The following is a 13,872-nucleotide window of genomic DNA, read 5'->3' as shown; positions in this document are numbered from 1 at the left end:
TTTTAAAAGCAGAAGCACATTAGTACTGTCGTCATATCAAGGCATCATGCAAATAGCTGTAAACAAGGAATGACTCATATCTTCATAAAATCCAGGTAATGGTCTACTAGAAGGGGATTGTGTACAGAAGTTTGTAAATATCAAATGAAAAGCTAAGGCTACTTTCACACTAGCGTTAACTGCATTACGTCGCAAATCCGTTTTTTGCCGAAAAAACGGATGCGTCAAAAAAAGTGAAAAACGTATGCAACGCATACAGCATTTCGACGGATCCGTCGCAAATCCGCTAAACGTTTCCGTCGAAAATACTGGATGCGTTGCATACGTTGCATCCGTTTTTACCATCCGTTGCATCCGTTTTTACGACGGATACGTTTTTAAAATGGGAGGCTCCCAAATTTGATTGGCTACTGGAAAATATGGAAAACTATATAGTACTGTTTTTACAGCCCATCTTTTAGGGTTTTAGTTTTGTGGCAGCGATGGAAGGTGTTCTTGTGAGGATTGCTAGTTTGGTTACCGACGTTATCTGTGAGACGAATCGCCTGGATATCATAGTGCGGGAGAAGGAGGCGGCAGCGGAAAGACGTAGGATGCTTCTGCAGCAACGGAGACGGAGGCGACTCTGGATACATCCGATTAATGAACTATGGATGATGATAAAGGGATCCAAACCCTAACCCTACCCCTAACCTCACCCCTAACCGTTTAATGAACATTTTCTGACAGTCATAGTGCCACGTATTTCAGTGCCACGTACTATAAATACTATAACTACGTGGTTATACGTGGCACTGAAAAATCGTGGCACTTAAATACGTGGCACTTAAATACGTGGCACTTATATACGTGGCACTTATATACGTGGCACTTAAATACGTGGCACTTATATACGTGGCACTTATATACGTGGCACTTATATACGTGGCACTTATATGTGGGGTTGAAGGCCCAGGCCAGGTTTATATAGATTTGGGGGTGTCTGGCCAATTGGCAACAAAATCCAGCTTCTGAGCATGCTCAGTGTAAAAAAACGTATTGCAGCGCTGCATTGCGTCGTACGACGTGTCCCGACGCATCCGTCGCTCATAGGCTTCCATTGTAGCCAACGACGCATGCCGCAGGATGCGTCGCGACACGTTTTTTAGGCGGAGACAAAAAACGCTACAAGCAACGTTTTTTGCCGACGATGTATCGCCAAATTTCGACGCATCCGTCGTAAAACGTACAGGACGTATGTCAATCCGTCGCAATACGTCGCCAATACAAGTCTATGGGGAAAAAACGCATCCAGCAAAAACTTTTGCTGGATGCGTTTTTTCGAAAAAAAGACGTTTTGAGACGTAATGCAGTTAACGCTAGTGTGAAAGTAGCCTAAGTGTGATTGTGAAATTACTTTAAAACAAGAACCATTTGTAAATGGGATTTAGAAAACCATTTTCAGATTTTTGGAAAGTTCATTAAATAGCCCAATTTTATTAATTTCTACTAAAAAATATGGGAAGATCTTTGGTAAATCTATCTGACGCAGTCAAAGTTGCATCCAAAATGCAGCAGTAGCACAATTAAACAGTTATTTTTTAAAAATGTCTCCTATTCATGCAATACAGCAGTACTACGTCCAAATCATACGCTGGCACTACCAGCAACACCAAGATCAGGACTTGAGAACCCAAAGATCAGGGCTCTGCCACCCCACTTGAATAGCTTCTGGTCCATTCATTCTCTATGAGACTAGCCACTAACGCAGCACTCGGCAGTCCCATGGTCAATCAATGGATTGGAGGTCGAACATATGTGCTTCCATCATTTTTAGTGATGGGCCCTGTTCTTGGGATTTTAAAGACCTTATCTCATTACTGTTGATGGTTCGTCAGCAGCAGGACCCCTAGTGGACAGCAAGTTATCCCCTAACCATGGAGAGGCGATACCTTGATTTTTGGAAATAACTATTTAATGTTTGTAGAAAAATACATCTAGGATGATACGAGAATCCCATGTATTTGAAAAATGCAACAAAAACGGGTGACAAAATTGTGGCAAAACTTTGACTCATGATACATACCTTTTCAAAAATGACTATTTTTGCAACAGTGTTTGGGATGTACAGTAGTCTGTGGGTCTAAGGGGGAAAATTTCTCCTTGCGAAGAGTACTAAGCCAATGTAAGGAGACACATAGGCCATGCTGCTCCTGTGGGAATTTAAATATGCAAATAGCCTCTTTAGAAAGTCTATGGTAATATAGCAATTCTAAAAGTCAATATCGATCCCTTAACGAGCCTTTCCACATGACTTAGGATAAGAAGCCAAACCAGGGTCAATATTAACTTTTAGAATTGCTACATCCAATAGGTGGCACCAGAGATCTAGTCCTCTTCCTTCTTAAGTCCTTCTTAAGTGGCTATTTACATATTTAAATTCCCAGAGGAGCATTGCATGGCCTACAAGTCTCCTTATGCCAAACTGATACTCTCCGTAAGGAGAAACGTCCTTGCTTAGACCCACAGTCAGAGGCCTCTAACCTACTCAAATCAGATCTTCTGTTTTGCACAGAAGAGAGGCAACAGCCATAAATATACAGTATGTCTGGAAATTGAGTTTTTATACTCAGTTATGTGGCAAGGCTCAATATTGAGTTTTTAAATTAGCTATATCCAATAGGTCACACTAGAAATCAAGTTCACTTCCTTCTGAAGAGACTATGTGCCTATAGGAAATAATATCTAACATTGTAGCATTTACAGAAATTTATTTTAGACCTGTGCACATATGTAACACAGTGTCCATATTCACAGGCCTATATAGTAAATCTGTGTGCCTTCATGTGGAAGCATTTTTAGGTTTTCCATCTTGGCATACATAGTCCATAAAAAATACCATTGCATGTTATATTATAAAGGTATTCTTTCCTTGAAGGTGGCACCTGACAAAGGCTCTATATGGTGGTGGATGTGCCTGCTGCTCATTTCAACAGGCTCTGTCACATGCATGAGACCTTTTAAGGCTGATCCCATCAGAACCAAGGGGTTTGGAAGACTTTTATGTGTATGGAGACTTTTAGTGTATGTATTATCATGATCATGACTTGGGGTAAGCGGAAGAGCCCACCAGTGATTTGCAAAACTTTGTATCATTTTCAATTGACTGCAATCTGTAGGTACAGTAACACAGATTGTGTACATCAACTGAGAAGAACGTTTGTTTTTGAAACCACCTGGAAACCAAATCCCCAATTCCCAAGCCAATTTGTTGTGTGCTCGGAAAAATCAATTAATTTTCAAGCTCCTAAGCCACACAAGAAATGAGCAAGAAGCATCATCACAGAATTCTAAGCATATAAAGAATCGTTTAGGAAAAAACTCAAAGTCACAAATCTAATATATAAAGCTGAATGTGTGTGTGTGTGTATGTATGTATGTATGTATGTATGTCCGGGATTGGCATCTGAACCGTAGCAGCTACAGCCACAAAATTTTGCACAGTCACACGTCTGGACCCCGAGAGCGTCATAGGCTATGTTGTGAGGTGAAATTTTAACCCCGCGCTTTCCAATTCACCAAACAATTTTGCCCCTATCTACATAATGGGGAAAAAGTGAAAGGAAAAGTGTTGGAGGCGTCGCAGCTACAGGCACAAAATTTTGCACAGTCACACGTCTGGACCCTGAGAGCGTCAAAGCTATATTGTGAGGTGAAATTTTAACCCCGCGCTTTCCAAGTCACCAAACAATTTTGCCCCTATCTACATAATGGGGAAAAAATGAAAGGAAAAGTGTTGGAGGCAAATTAACAGCTGCCAGATGTGAACAAGGGGGACTTAAAGAATGACAGCGATGGCACCAAAGAGTATATACTGTACAGTTGCTAAGGTGGGGCCCCAACATGGGATAATCACACCACCACGGGGATATGAACACACACACAAAATGCGCCACACACTACCACGTGCTCGAACACATATACCACCCTCAGTGCACATTTCACCACACATACACCAACCTCGCCACATAAAAGTAGAAACACAAAAGTCGCCGCTCAAAACTCGCCACGCGCAAAACTCTCCACATGCAAAACTCGCCACACGTGCAAAACTCGCCACACGCAAAACTTGCACACGCAGAAAAATTGCCACACGCAGAAAAATTGCCACATGCACAAAAGTTGCAACACATGCAAAAGTTGCCTCACACAAAACTTGCACATACTCAAAAGGCACCACACATAAAACTCGCCACGCGCAAAACTCGCCATGCGCAAAACTTGCTGCACACAACTTGCTACACTAACCTGTCACATGCAACTCGACACACAAAAAGTTGCTACACGCATGTCGCCACACAAAACTCATCTCACAAAAGTCCCTACATGCATGTCGCCACACGCAACTCAACACACACAACTTGACACACGAAACTCGCCCTAAAACACACACAAGTCTGGTATCCTTCAAAAATAAAAATCTGATTAATAAGCAGACAAACTACAAGAGCAACAAATGTACCATATAGGAATCCGGCAGCTGTCAGTCACATGACCAGTCTATTATGTGTATGTGTGAGCTAATATATACTGCCAGGGGGTGGGCTTACTGTTGGCTGGGGATTTATCAGGCTGCCATTTTAGCTTACAAATACTGAGGTAAAAATACTGACCAAATAACGTGTGAACGAGGGCTAATACAGGAGGAGATGGCATACAGCTATATACTATATACAGGAGATGACACACAGGTATATACTATTTACAGGGGAGATGACACACAGGTATATACTATATACAGGAGGAGATGACACACAGATATATACTATATACAGGAGAGATGACACACAGGTATATACTATATAGAGGAGGAGATGACATACAGGTACATACTACATACAGGAGGAGATGACATACAGGTATATACTATATACAGGAGGAGATGACACACAGGTATATACTATATACAGGAGCAGATTACCTACAGGTATATAGTATATACAGGAGGAGATGACACAGGTATATGCTATGTATAGGAGGAGATGACATACAGGTATATACTATATACAGGAGATGACACACAGATATATACTATATATAGGTGAGATGACACACAGGTATATACTATATACAGGAGATTACATACAGGTATATCTAATATATAAAGCTGAATGTGTGTATGTATGTATGTGTGTATGTCCGGGATTGGCATCTGTACCGTCGCAGCTACAGCCACAAAATTTTGCACAGTCACACGTCTGGACCCCGAGAGCGTCATAGGCTATGTTGTGAGGTGAAATTTTAACCCCGCGCGTTCCAATTCACCAAACAATTTTGCTCCTATCTACATAATGGGGAAAAAGTGAAGGGAAAAGTGTTGGAGGAAAATTGACAGCTGCCAGATGTGAACAATGAGGACTTAAAGAATGAGAGCGATGGCGACAAAGAGTATATACCGTACAGTTGCTAAGGTGGGGCCCCGACATGGGATACTCACCACACACGGGGATATGAACACAAACACAAAATGCGCCACACACTACCACGTGCTTGAACACATATACCACCCTCAGCACACATTTCACCACACACACACACCAACCTCGCCACATAAAAGTCGAAACACAAAAGTCACCACTCAAAACTCGCTACATGCAAAACTCGCCATATGCAAAACTAGGCTCACGCAAAACTCGCCACACGTGCAAAACTCACCTCATGGAAAACTCACCTCATGCAAAACTTGCACACACAGAAAAATTGCCACATGTACAAAAGTTGCACCACATGCAAAAGTTGCCTCACACAAAACTTGCACATACTCAAAATGCACCACACATAAAACTCGCCACGCGCAAAACTCGCCATGCACAAATCTTGCTGCACACAACTTGCTACACTAACCTGTCACATGCAACTCAACACACAAAATGTTGCTACACGCATGTCGCCACACAAAACTCATCTCACAAAAGTCGCTACATGCATGTCGCCACACGCAACTCAACACACACAACTTGACACATAAAACTCGCCCTAAAACACACACAAGTCTGGTATTGTCCTTCAAAAATAAAAATCTGATTAATAAGCAAACTACAAGAGCAACAAATGTACCATATAGGAAATACGGCAGCTGTCAGTCACATGACCTGTCTATTATGTGTATGTGTGAGCTAATATATACTGCCAGGGGGGAGGGCTTCCTGTTGGCTGGGGATTTATCAGGCTGCCAATAGCAACCAATCACAGCTCAGCTTCTATTTTGCTACAGTTAATTAACCTGAGCTCTGATTGGTTAATATAGGCAACAAAGACATTCTCAGTATAACAAAGCTAATATATGTTGTGAAATGCTTCTATTTGCTTAGTTTTTGCCTTTTAATAATTACATTTCTATCTATTTGTTTTGTGGTTTTTGTGTGCAGAATAAATTTTTGTTAACACATTCTATTTTGCTAACAGCAGTCATTAACCCGGGCGAAGCCGGGTAGTACAGCTAGTGTAGACATAAAGAGGAAAGAAGACAATGGTTAACAATAATGTACGGGTAAAGAGGACAGACCGTGTAACCTTTGTCCTTACCGAATCTGATACCAATGAATGCATTACAGAGTTTATAGGTGTAAGTGCAGTTTGACATCTTTATTGGAGGGCCATATGCCAGCAAATGTACATCTTGTACTATGCATAGTGCATCCTGCTCTTTCAGTTATGTCTATAGCCAAGAGAGTGTATATCAGTAACAAGTCATACAACTTATTCACACAGATCGTTTTACTAAAGTAGACTGACCCTAAACAGAGAGGAGGCAATCGCTTTGTCCAACCCTGTTCTAGGGTCCAGGTCAATGCTCTCTGGCCATAGATAGAAGTGCTCGAACTTCCTGATCTTCTGGGTGGCTCAGTATGGTGTTTGATTTGCTGGCCTGGTGTGACGTCATCTGTATGCTGCACTGGTGACGATGCGCCTGACCAGCAAATCATAAGACAAGCCAGGGATTCTGGAAGGACAAGAAATTCCCGCAGTTCCTGTCCACAGCTAGACAGCATTGACCTGGACCGGGGTTGCGTGAAGTGATCAGCTCATCTCTTTTCCTGACTGACATCCACTGAGTGAAAGCCGAACTTAGCCAATGGCATATGTCTAAAAAGCTATTTACATGCAGATGAGCACTACAGAGGCAGGTAAATAATGTTTTTTGTGACAGGTTCCCTTTAAATCCTCATCAGGAAAGATGTAAAGGCTATATGCACCTTTGTGGTCTTCAGACATGTCAGAAGTCTGTCCTTTCTGATATATCACTATTATTGCCATCCATAAAATCCATGAAGATGAATGTTTTTTATGAGCTAGGAAAGTATTATAACACTTTGGCATAAACAGTATGTCAAACCTGCAATAATAAAACACCTCACATGCACACCGGGACCAATTGATGGGGTGTAAAACATGCATAAAATAACCTTTAATCCATTACATAGAAAAATAACCCATTCACAAGAGAAAATGTAAGCAAAAACCGGTCGTCATGAACTGTAGGTCATGAAGTGTGTAGTATTTTGTCCAACTATCATTTGCAACTTTTGTTTGCTAAAAAATATGATATGTCAAGTTGGAAAACAAGTTGGCTGAAATCATATGTGTGACATGATCGGCAAAATCGGACTAGCATTTGCCGCTATGTTTGATCGGCCAGTTAAGTCTAAGGCTGCGTTCACATGTTACAGCCATGGTATCTTATTTTGGCACTACATTTTTTGCCCCAATTTTTAAAAATAGTGTATTTTTTTGTTATGGTAAAAAAGGCACTGAGGTGGCAACGTGGATAATGCTAGTGCAATTTTTAACGCTGTTATGATGCGGTCGATCTGGTCAAAAGTTGACTACATGTGGCTTTTGCATAAACAAACCTGCTTGCTGCTGCTTCTTTTGACTGAATGTTATTTAGCAATGTCATTAGTAAAGTGTTCTATATTCTCCTTTATAATGGACCACATTAGGGACTATATGTTTACGTACTCGTCTTAGTCCGGTCTTGCTCCACTCCCTTCCCCTGTTGCCATTGCCATTTTTTGTGCTCCACATCAGGTTTTACAAGTTGCCCAATGTGTCTCAGTGACATCTTCTCACCAGGCCTCTCAAGACCCAGCTGAACACACCTATGTCTGAGTGGTAAGAAGGTACTGTGTTCACATTCTGTTTGTTTGGATTCTGTTAATCCATCATTTGCAGTAAGCACTACAAACTGTCATTTAAAGACTAATCACTACACTATTTATATTTGCTAACTCTGGGGAGTTTTAGAAACCCTCTGACCTGCTGGTGAAAGGGAATCTGTCACCAGAATTTTACTATCTCATCTCAGAGCACCGTGATGTAGTGGTATAGATCCTGATTACAGCTGTGTGTCACTTTTACTGGGCTGTGATTTGTCAATACAGCACAATCAGTGTTTAGAGGAAGTTATCACTACAGGACAACTGGCCTTGTGCCTCCTGGTCCAACCATGCCCCCAGAACTGGTTAGCAGCTTTTTGTCACTATGCAATTTACTCAGAAAGCTGTGGTATGGGCAGGGTTATACACAGCTTCACATCTGAGCTCTGCTAGATCTCCAGCAGAGAAAACTTTGACTTTATCATAACTGCTTCATGAATCCACCTCACCAGGTGACCCTACAAATACGTAGTAGTAATGTGCATGTGTGCGGTGGTATGGGGATCTCGATATCAGTAATGTGCCTTAAACTAGAACTCAGGTGCTTGTGAAATGGGTGCTGGAATATTTTTGGTTTCTGTGGACAATACCACTTGCACTTTTCATAATTGCACTGCTTTCACATTGTAAAGTATTCGTAGTTATGGTGATTATGGTATTACAGCCGGGTTGGAATGATGATGGTGACAGAAATCAGATCTATCAGAATCCTTATCTAAGCAGCTGGAGGAAGTTTCATACTTCCATTGTTCGCCTGATAAACTAGTTTCCAGAGTCAGAAGCGCGCTGTCTTGTCACCGTGTGTTATGTCATCTCCTTGGATCTGTTACTAAGCAAGAACGAGTCTTGTCGTGAGCTATGTGCGGAGTAGTGACACTCACCATGAGCCGGTGTCTTACAGCGCGGAAGGTTTATTGCACTCTGCTACATACTGCTCACAGCCTGGAGCAATGAATCTCAGCCGCAGTGCCAGTGAGACTCCGACACTCATCACAACTAGGAACCGACTGTCCCCGACATAAGAATCAGTCACTGTGACATATATACAACTCTCCCACCCTAGCATACATGACAAGGAGCATAGCACCTCTCATCAATCTTTTTCACCAAGGTAAACGACATTTAACTAAAATTACAAAAATCGCTCTCTCTAAAATCCACATTGTAAGTTTGGTAAAAACAGTTTTTCCTACAAAACTGCAGAATACTAAAAGTTTAAGGGGTTAATGAAACATTAAAGTTGCACAATGAGAGTGATTGAATGAGCTAAAGGGTTTGTGAACACCCCAAAATCGTTTATCTGGGGGGCAGCAGTGTAAATGCACATCGATCATTGTATGTTTATTGAAGTGATTCTTGGCTTTGGCAGAAAAAAATGGGCTCTGGCCAATCTAATCTCGACAAACCTTTTACGATATGTTCCCATATTGCCTATTTCCTGCTCCTCACACAGCGCTAGCTAAGCAGACGGGATTTCAACAAAGCTCTTGTTCACATTGCGGATATTTTGTGCATGGAAACTGAGATTATTAAATCTCATGCCAATTCATTGTGTGGATTCAGCAGAGTTCACCCTTTACAATAAACGCTCACTCACATGAATAAATCAGATGAGTGCCATCCGATAAAAAATTGGATAGCACTTGGCCCAGTGTTACTTTATGGTGCAGTGCACACGTGCGATTATTTCTTCATGTTGATTTGACATGAGAAAACAATCGCAGCATGCTGCAAGTGGCAGCGAGAATCGGATCGCACGCACCCATATAAGTCTATGGGTGCGTGTGAAACATCGCACTGCACTCGGATGTCACCCAAGTGCAGCGCGATTCCAGCGGACATGGCAATGGAGGAGAAGGAGAAATGACTTTCTCCATCTCCTCCGCTCCTGTGCTCTGATTCTCACATGAAAGAGGATGGTATAGCAGAATATGTTGGCGCTATATAAATAAAAATTATTATTATTACTATTATTATGGTAGCACATTTCATTTCCATTCGCAGCAGAGCTGGAGCGGAGTGTCATTAGCATATTGCATCGGATGCAGTAGGAGAGGAGAGGTGGCTGAATAGTAAGGGTTTCTTGTGGCAATACTTGTGATTTATCTCCTAATGATGTGTGTTATACTTGCACTGTACTGTACAGTTTACTGGGGACTATCGTTCTAGGTCTATTAGTACATTGTGATGTGTTTAAGGGCCATTGCCATTTATTATATCCTATACTGCCAATTCATTAAAGTGTTTACCCCAGAATTCTGGCATAAAACACCTTGGTAAGTCACAATATATTGGAACAACTTCAAAAAGATTGCAACTTTTGTTGTTTTCACAGCAGTCCCAGACAGCTATGTGAGAGGATGGGCACAGCACGGGGGGGGACAGGACGTGGTTAAACCCGCCAGACTGACAGGTACGCCACATTAGTGCCATAACTTACACCAAAACTGTCCCTGATATATCAGAAAAGCACCTGACTGGGGCACATTCCTGCTGGAGGCACAAGGCCTTGTCAGATGCACCTAATTCATAAAGTGGGGTGCGCATTGTAATGAATTACGCCTTACTGCAGCTGCCCCGTTCATTTAGACCGCCGCGCACAACACCTGTCCTCTTAATGAATCGGGGCCTATTTGTTTGTACTACACCCTCTCTATGCAGGGAGCCTACATTCCCTCTTTTCATCTGGATTTTTTTTCTGATATTGACTTTTGGGTCTCTGATTTATATGCAATATTTTTTATTGTCTTATATGTTGTGCTATTTTAAATGAATAAAGTCATGATTTTATTATTAATTAATATACATCACAAATATGTTATGAAATTAACTTTGGAATTGCACTAACTTTGCTTTTTTTGTTTTTTTTCCTGTTGCATTAGTTTTGGCTATTTTCACTGCCAGTTGTGCAGCAGCAATGATGAAGTGCATCATATAATTGCTGCAGGGGAAATGTATAAAAGCCGACAGCTTCCCCTACTAGTATCAGAGCCTCCAGCAGACAGACCCCTGGAGATCAGCTCATGGAACAACCCCTTCAATGAAAAAGCATTTTTACCATAAAGTAAGGAATTCTACTACTGGAAGCGGAATGTTTATAACATAATACACAATTAATATAGTAATAGTTTAATAATGTATAAGTAGAAAGCAAAGGATTAAGCTGAAGTGCATACCATACTTTGGGAACTGGCATGTTATAAGCTTTTAGTATAGAAGATCATTAATGAGCACTTTTAGCAGCAGCTCTTCCAACGTCACCAAACACAGCATCCTTAAAGGGATGTTCTCAATATGTATCTTGAGGAGCACACCACTCCTGGACTTAGTGCTTCGCCAGGGAGCGGTGTACCTTGAAGATTGACAGTTCGGGCCGGCAGCATGTTTGCGCCTTTGGTCCAAAGTGAGCGCTCTCTCAAGCTGTTAGCAATGTCAACTTGGCAAAAGAAAGGAACCAGGGAGCTGAAGGTGGTCGGATTCGGTCAGCTTCAGACCGGCACGAGCAAGCTTAATGCCTTCTAGTGGCACGGGCTCCCTGCCTGGGTAACCGGTCGCTCTGAGGCTAATGTACATTATAGTATTACAAATTTCTGATAACGGATTGGATTTTTACAAAGAGCTACTTTGCAAAGTTGCTTGATTTTACAAGCACTTAGCGATTTAATCCTTTTCTGAACATGAGACAACCCCTTTAAGCATTACACATAACTGTAAGAAGACTGCAATTAATACGATCTGGTCACGCCATCAATATGGCATTACCTGCTTGCCAAGATTAATTGTTCCAAGCAAAATAAAAGTATGCAAACAGCAAAGTGGAAAAAGCAAGAGGCTGTAGAAATTCAACACAATGGCCTAAGACACAAAAGTTTGGACACCCCTGCTGTGTGCATTCCAACAACAGACAGGCACATCCATCCCTCCCCTCTGCAGTCATGGACGTTTTGGATAATGCCTTGTAACGTATTTATCAAGCCTACATGGCTGACCCCTATGTGCTTTAAATCCTAGGAAATAACGAAGGCGACATATCTATCCTCCTTTACAAATATTGTTTACATGCATTGCTCCATCATAGCAATAAATAGTTAATCTACTCATTCTGAGCATTTACAGAGAGAGCAGAGCTGACTTCATCGTTCATTATTTGTGGATCGAGATAACTCTCCAGATAATGCAGCAGGTGTACCTGCAATAAAGCATGATGTCTCCACAGATATGTGACAAACACCAGCATGTGCAGAAATACAGGAGATTTCTCATGAGCCTTTACTTTCTTAAAAGGCCTGTAAAATAAATACAAGCATAAGGCGGCTTTCACACTACGTTCTGTACTGTCTAATTGAAGAAATAGCTCCTGGCGTATACATGGCAAATATAACCTTCTGATAGAGGTCAAAAGGTGTCCTTTGAGCCCCCATCTTGTTGGTACTGTATATCTTTTTTTTTAGCTGTATGGACTACCGGTCTATGCATCCAGTATAAAATAAATAAATATATCCGGCGGAAGCTGTTATAATGGATGCCAATGTATGGATAGTGGCATTTATCAGAGGTATACTTCTAATAGATGCCAACTTACGCGTACCTTGGGAGGTCCTCCTGACCTATACCTCCATGAACATTTTTACACATCAAATTGTATGTTCTCTGTATTACGTCGAGTTGGAGAATTTTGCAGCACAGTATGTCACCCTTACCTTTAAGCTTCTGGTTGTACTCCGTCCTGTCAGATTGAGTCCTTCGCAATGTACCTGTATTTCCAAGGTCCTCATTCACAACATGTTCCACAATTGTATCTGTTTTGCGCCTCTCTAACATGTACAGCCTGCTCTTCAGAAAAGTCAAGTTCTTCTTCTTGAACCCCCCGCCATCTTTCCCATTGGGGTCCTTGGTGTCCATGGTCAGTCATGTACAATGCAAAGTTTTATTTTAGCAGCCCCAGCATGCAGCAATGGAATGAGTCAGCGCTGCTGGAGATCAGCTGTACCAGTGCTGGTAACCTGTCTGAGGCAGACACCTGTACAGCTCCTAGCTCCACCCCAATGAAGTCATGGTGCTGTCTACCTGAGGGCTTGTCACCTGAGAGCCTTGCTCTGCTAGCAGGCAAAGCAGCCCTGCCTGCTTCCTACCCTGGCAAAACTTAGCCTCCTAAGGCAGAGGTGTGCTGTCTTCCCTTAACTCCTTCACCCTGTAATGAAGCCTGGGATGATTACACATTTCTTGGCCTTAGAGCTCTGAGGGGAGTCCAACCTCTGCATTCATTGCTTTCATTGTCCTTCCTCTATTGTGCCAGCTATTCAGGGACAAACACAGAAGCAGCTTCTTCTTCAGAATGCATGCTAATATAGGGACCCTTATTACACCCCAGGAGAGGGATTCATGTCTATTATTTGGGTCTACAGCCTATTAGGAGAGTTCTTCACTTGTGCATTGTATGGTAATACAGGTATCTGCACCTTGCTAGGTAATGAGTACGTTATCTCATGTAACATACTCCAGTTTCCTTTACTGATGAAAGGATTGCCAAGTAGTAAAGCTAACAAACCAAGCCCTGTCACAACCCCCACTCATCATTCTCCTTCCTGGTAAGGCGCTTCTAATGTCATTCTCAAGAAATTGTCTAGGCTCCAGCAAAGTCACTTGGCATTCCCTCTAGTATCCTGCATGTGAC

The 13,872-nt window shown here is 41.9% G+C and overlaps 1 protein-coding gene across 1 annotated transcript in view; it reads right to left on the bottom strand.

Annotated features, from left to right (window-relative positions):
* The window catches only part of ARHGEF38 (Rho guanine nucleotide exchange factor 38), a 179,542-nt gene extending 166,365 nt beyond the window's left edge, over positions 1-13,177 (bottom strand). The window contains exon 1 of the mRNA XM_077278239.1: positions 12,899-13,177. Within this exon, the coding sequence (XP_077134354.1) occupies positions 12,899-13,100 (202 nt within the window). The 5' untranslated portion in view covers positions 13,101-13,177. The remainder of the gene's footprint in view (positions 1-12,898) is intronic.
* Between the last annotated feature and the right edge of the window lie 695 nt (positions 13,178-13,872).

The sequence above is a fragment of the Ranitomeya variabilis genome, chromosome 1 (genome assembly GCF_051348905.1).
Source record: "Ranitomeya variabilis isolate aRanVar5 chromosome 1, aRanVar5.hap1, whole genome shotgun sequence".
NCBI classification, from domain to species: Eukaryota; Metazoa; Chordata; class Amphibia; order Anura; family Dendrobatidae; genus Ranitomeya; species Ranitomeya variabilis.
This window is presented reverse-complemented; position numbering and strand designations above follow the sequence as displayed.